This window comes from Oratosquilla oratoria, chromosome 28 (genome assembly GCF_046742065.1).
Source record: "Oratosquilla oratoria isolate Oo_2021 chromosome 28, ASM4674206v1, whole genome shotgun sequence".
Lineage (NCBI taxonomy): Eukaryota > Metazoa > Arthropoda > Malacostraca > Stomatopoda > Squillidae > Oratosquilla > Oratosquilla oratoria.
Window position 1 is genome coordinate 26666090 of NC_134804.1, and position 7500 is coordinate 26673589.

General features: G+C 38.8%; 1 protein-coding gene across 5 annotated transcripts in view; it reads right to left on the reverse strand.

The window, feature by feature from the left end:
• The window catches only part of AQP (aquaporin), a 60331-nt gene that overhangs the window by 41722 nt on the left and 11109 nt on the right, over positions 1 to 7500 (reverse strand). Inside the window, exon 1 of one of the 5 annotated variants that reach the window (XM_076211034.1) lies at positions 5746 to 5785. The exons of 2 other annotated variants lie outside the window; for them this stretch is intronic. Coding sequence is in view for 2 of the 3 variants with exons in the window: in XM_076211029.1 (XP_076067144.1) it covers positions 1759 to 1962 (204 nt within the window). In the remaining variant the exon portion in view is untranslated. Of the gene's footprint in view, positions 1 to 1758; positions 2271 to 4763; positions 5206 to 5745; positions 5786 to 7500 lie in introns of those variants that run through there. 2 more of the 5 variants (XM_076211031.1, XM_076211029.1) reach the window with 2 other exon arrangements.

Below are 7500 nucleotides of genomic sequence, written 5' to 3' on the forward strand. Positions count from 1 at the left end.
CCCCTTCATCCACAAGAAGCTAAGACGAGAAGGAAACAAGGGTGGTGCAGTTTGTACTGCGTGATTTTGACTTGGCTACCTTCCTTATAAGGAGGAAAAAGCCAGTGGTATATAGATAGTGTGGAAAGTAAATCATACCACAGATAGTGCAACTTGCATGGACTACTACCGCATAAGAGATGTTTTAATAGTCTCATAGCATGAAACAGCTTTAACACACACCCAACCCGCCCTTCAGGATTAGGGTGGAATGTAGTGCATACCTACTTAAATGTAGTAACACTATCTAGGTCTACAGAACTTGGCTTAAGAAGAAGTTATTTTTTCACTCTTGCAGCCTGAAGAATTTCTTTCTAGCCTTGCAACACACTGCATGGCATATCACAACCTATGGTGACGCGACCCACAGTTTTGGAGAACAGGGATTTAGAATAAAAATCTATAAGCTATGTAAAAGATATCAGTAAATGAACAAATATTTAAAGAAAAATAGAAAATAAAATGGAAGTATCTTGTTTGATTACCACTATGGCTATGACAAAAACCTGTTTTGTTTCTTTGTCATCAACTGGTCACGTTGTTGTCACCACATGGATGAAGTGTAAATAAGTTCGCCCCAAATGTGACAAAATCAAATGCAGAAATGAGATTTTATAGGCTTTTGCAGCCTTAAAGGCAGCACTGTACATTTACGTATTTCTAGCCACACACACACACACACACACACACACACACACACACACACACACACACACACACACACACACACACACACACATATATATTATTATATATATATATATATATATATATATTATATATATATATATATATATATTATATATATATATATATATATATTTCACTCATAGTTCCCATTATCGTTTTCGGTTGGTCAAAAGTACTCGGGGCCCATCACAATTCTTCTATAATTCCTCTCCTGCTCTGGTCCGGTCCGTCAACAACCAACTCATTTCTTCTATCTGCGGTCGTCATAATTTTCAACTGTTCAAGTTTTACCTTCTAATTTGGACAATTAAACCGCATAGCTCTTCACCACTCGTTTTAAATGCAGCATTTGAATAAATTTGAATATGGCAACCGTCCTGGACCGGAACCCCATACAGTTCTTCGGTCCAGTAATCGGAACGTCGTTTGTTTATCTTCTCTGAACTGGCTCGAGTGTCCACTCCAATAACCATCACAAAACTAATTCACTACAGTCTTGGATCAAGTGCTGGACTCGTGATGCTATTACCCTCCCGGATGACAACTCGAAGCATGATATGCCCGAACTATGGGTAAAGCTGTGACTTTACACACACACACACGTGCATACATTCACACACGTACACATACACATACACACAGATATCACTGCCCACCAGAATTGGAGTGCCGGTTCACAGTGCAGCGATGTTGAAATCGTAGTCCTGGGCGAGACTCGAACTCAGAACTCTGAATTAGTGGTGTGTGTGTGTGTGTGTGTGTGTATGTATATATATATATATATATATATATATATATATATGTATATATATGTATTATATATATATATATATATATATATATATATATATATATATATGTGTGTGTGTGTGTGTGTGTGTGTGTGTGTGTGTGTGTGTGTGTGTGTGTGTGTGTGTGTGTGTGTGTGTGCGTGCGTGCGTGTGTGGTTACATGCCCTAGTTTTAGTGAAAATGCACGTGCGCAAACATCTAACTACAGCTTTAAAAGGTTTATGAATGAACTACGTACTTGATATGACAACATCTGTTCGCCGAGGTCTGCAGATGCAGGAAAGATGTCATTGGAAGATCGGAGAGGCCCGGTAGGAGGAGAGGAGGGTTTAGTGGAAGAGTCAGGTAACGCAGAAGGATGAGGGATGCTGGAAGAAACGTCCAGATGACCTGTTGGCATACTATGGTCCTCCTCACCCAGACGATAGGTGGGGTAAGTCATTCTACTGAATTTCCGTCTTTCCTGAGAATCATATACAATACGCTGCAGCTGAGCAGTCCTCTAGTGATAGATGTTTTTGTCGTTTCCAGGTTCGTAGTACTTGAAGTCAATTTCATACATCGATGTAACTGTGCTATAGTTCATGATGGTAATATAGCGAAGGATATATGTTCAAGATTTCAGTTACTTTGGTTATGCAAAGGCGTAAACACTGCCTTTTCATATCAATGGAGACCAGTTGGTTTAGTCACTCTGAGAATTTGGGTAATAATGCCATCTTGCCAAATGTACTATCGCCAGAACCTGGTACAGTGGTGTCGCCTTACCATACCGGTAATGTCCTTCTTGCCTTGAAAAGTGGCTGGCTAAAATGGTAATTGATTCTCTCAGGCCATTAATTTGTAATGCAGAATTACAACAATGTGTGAAGATACACATTAAATTGTTACACCAATATTAACTATATTGTAGTATTGTTACATGTATTACATGCATCCAATTGAATGGTTCAGTGTTCAAAATAAAGATTGGTAACTGAACTAAGCAACTAAATAAATACCCATCTTATATTAGAATACGATATTCAGAAATTTGTTCCTAGCACAGAAAAGATTACCTTTGCAATTTCGAGTTTATTATGTCTCATAAAAATCACGGTTACGAGAACTAAACATTGTATAACATCTACGTAAACAGGACTAAATTATCATTATTGATAATACCGATAACTAATGCATATGTATAATATGGATGCCATCACCTCATTTTTGAAAATTAACCTCTCTAAGCCTAAGCAAATCCCCCAGATGTTGCTCTCCATGGCGAACACAAGTGAAGGAGGCGTTCCCGTCCACACCGTGCATCATGACCATGGTGGTGTTAGTGGTGCTGTTGAAAATCAATGTTTTCAACACCGCCACCGCACTGCTGAGCTGTTTTGAACCGACTTGATTTGGTGGGCGTGCAGATGTCGTCAGTGCTACCTCAGCCTTTGTCGGGAGGTGAATGTTATCCCCATTCAGTGGACAAATAGTCACACTCAATATCTAATAGTTATTGAAGCAGCATCCCTAAATATGGAACATCAAGAGTAAGGAATACAAAATGAGGAACATAAGGAGTTGTGAGCCTACATGATATGAACCTTGAAAAAAAGATATGTCACTTATAACAGTGACATTAAAAATGAGGGTTTTTAGGTTAAGGTAGATGCGATTGTAGCTATTCTCCGCCGCAGTTCCGGCCAAAAATAATGAAATAATGATGATGATAATAATAATAATAATAATAATAAATAAAAACTAAAATCGATAACGTTACTATGAATTTGCGGTATTTATTTATGGGGGTTCGAAACAGAATGTTAGGAGGTACGAAATTACACAGATAAGAATTGCATTTGTGAGACTGGCAAAAAAAATTATATTTACCGATTTTTTCTTAATAAAATTATACCATTGCAGCCACTTCCAGATGCTTGACCCGCTCCCAGCATTTGTAACACATTTGCAAGAGATTATTGGTTAGGTTTAGTGTGGCTGTGCTATTCTCCACCGCAGCCTCTCCCCTCCCCCCCCAAAAAAAAATACTGACATTACTATTAACTTATGGTACTTATTTATGGGGTTTAAAATCGTCAGACTGATAGGGGCTATTCAATAAGAATTGCAGTCTCACCCAATCCATTAATGCCCTATCAACCTTTCCGTTCACAACCCTTTCCCATGTATACTCATGCTTGGTTATCTTCTTAAACACTGCTCCCTCTCTAATTACATCTCCAACATCATCTCTCCATAAGATTTCTAATTGGCACATAAAGCTTCACATTCCTTCCAAAACTCTCTTAACACACTCTATCCAAGTTTTCTTTTTCTCTTCACTTTTTCACTACCAGGGACCAATGACGGGTGCCTGCATATGATGGTCTTTTAGAACGGCATGCTGTAGTCGGGTAGGTATCCCTACAGCTACTTCCGCAAAGTAGGCCCGATCACTGCCGCCTGACCATAGGTCTCGCCATTGCCTGGTCTTTTTAGCTCTGAGGGAGCCACTGTTTCCAATCTAAGCTTCCTGAGCTCCGCTGGTAAATAGGGTTAGTCGATCGTCCTGAAGGAGAGATACAATGTACCAGGCACCCACATGGACAGCCCGCCGGAGGTTCAATCTCGCGCCTCGCTCGACATGACTGTCTCGTTTTCAACACCGTCCCCCGATCTCAGGTAGTTATTATGTGATTATTATCTACGCCGTGATAACGAAGTCCGCTATCATCTGTTCTGAGCCCGGCTCTTCACCCTAAGGATGTTCGTCCTTATCTACTAACCATGCCCATCTATCGATTAGATACACTTGTTGCTGGTGTTCAAAACAATGATGGACACGACACAGACCTCAATAGAAAGTTTCCTCCCAGTTAGCCTGCTTAGAACCCATCCCAGCCACTATGAGCCGTTACTTAGGGGGTCGTGGGTCTCTTGCACAAGGGGATGGGGACGAGGATTATAGTTTAATGTTCGTTGGTGCCACGTTGGTGGTCACGTAGTAATGGTGTCAGTGCTACTTTCGCAGTCCATGTTGTCATGTCAATGATGTTGTTAACGTTTTCTTGCCATTACTGTTGTTGCTGCCGTCATTACTGTTGTTGCCATCATTGTTGTTTTAGGACATCGTTGTTGCCATCACTATTATTATTATTATTATTATTATTATTATTGTTATATTATTATCATTATTGTTATATATTATTATTACTATTATTGTTATATATTATTATTTATTATTATTATTATCATTATTACCGTCACTGCTGTTATTGTCATCACTGTCGTTATTGTTGTTGTCATCAGTTGTTATTGTTGTCATCACTGTTGTTATTGTTGTTGTCATCACTTGTTATTGGTGTCATCACTGTTGTTTCTGTCGTTGTCATTGTTGTTGTCGCCATCGCCATCATTGTCATTGTTGCCGTCATCACTGGTTTTGTTGCCGTCACTGTTATTATAATTATTGTTGTCGTCACTCCTGTTATTGTTGTTATCGTCACTGTTGTTATTGTTGTCGTCACTCTTGTTGTAGCCAGTCGGGTTGTTACAAGTACTGCTCTTCCTGGTAAAATGTGATTTGTCTTCACGACTGAGGAAGCTATTTTTGCAGATGTAGGATTGAGAATTCTAATCGAAAGTGCATGAACGCCTCAGAGGAATTCTTGATCACTCTGGCTTAATTATTGTTTAACTTCCCACATATGTAGAGGACAAGGCCGAAAAATACACAACTTATCGGTCAAATTGATGAAGGGCACAAAGGTATCTTACGGTGATATTCATTAAAAAAAATCCTTCCTTATATAAATCCTTGGAAGGGGAATATCTATATAAGGAATGAATTTTGTTAAGAATACCACCGTAAGATTCATAATGTGGTATTCTTATGATAAGATTTGTAAGGAATTTTTTTCTTGAAGGATACCAACGTTGGTTTTTCGAATGAAGCGAAAACTAGATACTAAGTAGGCTACACGTTGTGAAAAATACATTAACCTGACAGTTGTCTGATATTTTACATATGAAATATTTCGCAAAAAACCTGAAAAGTAATATTTCAAATTTGGTTGAAGGTGTGCGTGACGGTTTCATAAACTGTCTATACTCGTACCACTGTACAGCTATTTCCATCTTTCAAAAGATATGCCTTCACTTTGTATAATACCACAACACAAAAAACAATGAAAAATATATTAACAATAACAATTTCACTTTAGAAATAGTGTTATATACACACAACTCGAAAGTGATGCGACGCTGTCGAAAGCACTGATCAAAAGACGCAACGATATAATGTCAGGCTTACGATGTGCTCTCGTTATCTCTTGGCGATAAAACCAGACTTATCAAACTGGTACATCGTGTCTATGTTTCTCTTGCATATAAACAGGACAATATCTAAAAACAACCAGATGATACATTAAAGGCGTATTATTAACGTTATTATTTACTATTATTATCATTACTATTATCATCCTCAATGATTTCCATTAAAAAAAAAAAATATATATATATATATATATATATATATATATATATATATATACATAATACAGACAAGCGGCAAAGCATATTCCTGGGAAAATACCCTGTTAAGTATAGCAAAGGAGAACACAATGACACAGTAGGTAAAGGATATGACCCTGGTAAGAGATGACATTCCCATAAGATTAGATCTGTTACTAACCAAAGAGCCCGATATCATCAATTCATTGAACTCCCTTTGCCCTACAGAAAAAAGTGACCATGTAACAATTGAATTTCAGTTGGAGGATGAGGAAATAGATCCAAGGAATGAATCACACCGGCAAGGGAGACTCAATTTTAGGAAAGCAGATTAATTAGGGGTGATAAAATTCTTTAAGAAATGAACTGGGGGAATTCATGAATACACGGGACTAAGGAGGAAATGGGAAATCTTTCTTGATCTTGACAACTGGAGAGTGAACAAACATGTGCCAAAGACTAGTGGAAGGAAGAAGCAGAAAGAGGACTGGTTTAACAAAAATGTGAGAGTGAAAAAAGGTCAAGAACATGGCCTGGGGAAAATGGAGGAAAAGAAGAAGCAATGAAACAAAAGAAGCTTACAAACAAGCTAGACATGATGATACAAGAATTCGCGGGGAGGAAGAAAGAAGTTTTAAGGTGTAGTAGATAAATGCAAAGATGAACTCAAACTGTTTCATAGGTTTACAAATGGTAAACTGCGACACAAGGACCTAACCACCGAGTTAAAAGTGGGTGGTGAGGCCTTTGAAGAAGCCTCAGCTCAGGCAGAAATAATGAATGAAAATTTCCAGTCGGCCTTCGCAAAAGAGAGCAGTTTTTTGGAGGAAAGCGAGAGGAGCAAAATAAATAAGTAAAAAATGGATAAATAAAATATATAAATGTAGAAGTGGGGCAAGTGTTCAACCTTTTGGGATCAATGAATATGACAAAAGCTTCAGGTTCTGACAAGATCTCAAACTGGATACTTAAAGAATAAGAATATGTTATTTCTATTGTTCATCGATACGACGAAGACCATCTACACTTATCATGGAGGGAGTGAAGATAATGATGATGATGATGATACCAATTTTGGAGACGGATGTTGGGCGTGCGGAGCTGATGTGATGTGACAATTTCACTGTCTGTGCGTCCGCAAATGGCTGGCAAGGCCAATTCCAGCCCGGAACACTTTTGATCAGTGTGGACAAGGGATGGTGGCGATAGACGCTAGTGCGGCGGTGCATTTCCTGACTTGTCTGCGCTCCACCGCTGCTGCAGTCCTGTTCTCACCCAAGGCAATCAAAGGCAGCTGTGCGAGAAATGTTCGGTAACCGTGTCATCTCAAGATTCGGTGATATCCCCTGATCCCCAAGATCACCCAATTTGTCCATTTATGATTTTTCTTTTTCTTTTACTTGTGGGGCTACCTGAAGAGTTGGGTCTACGCGACTAAGCCAAGGACAATGGATGAATTGAAACAAACAATCCAAGACGAAATTCG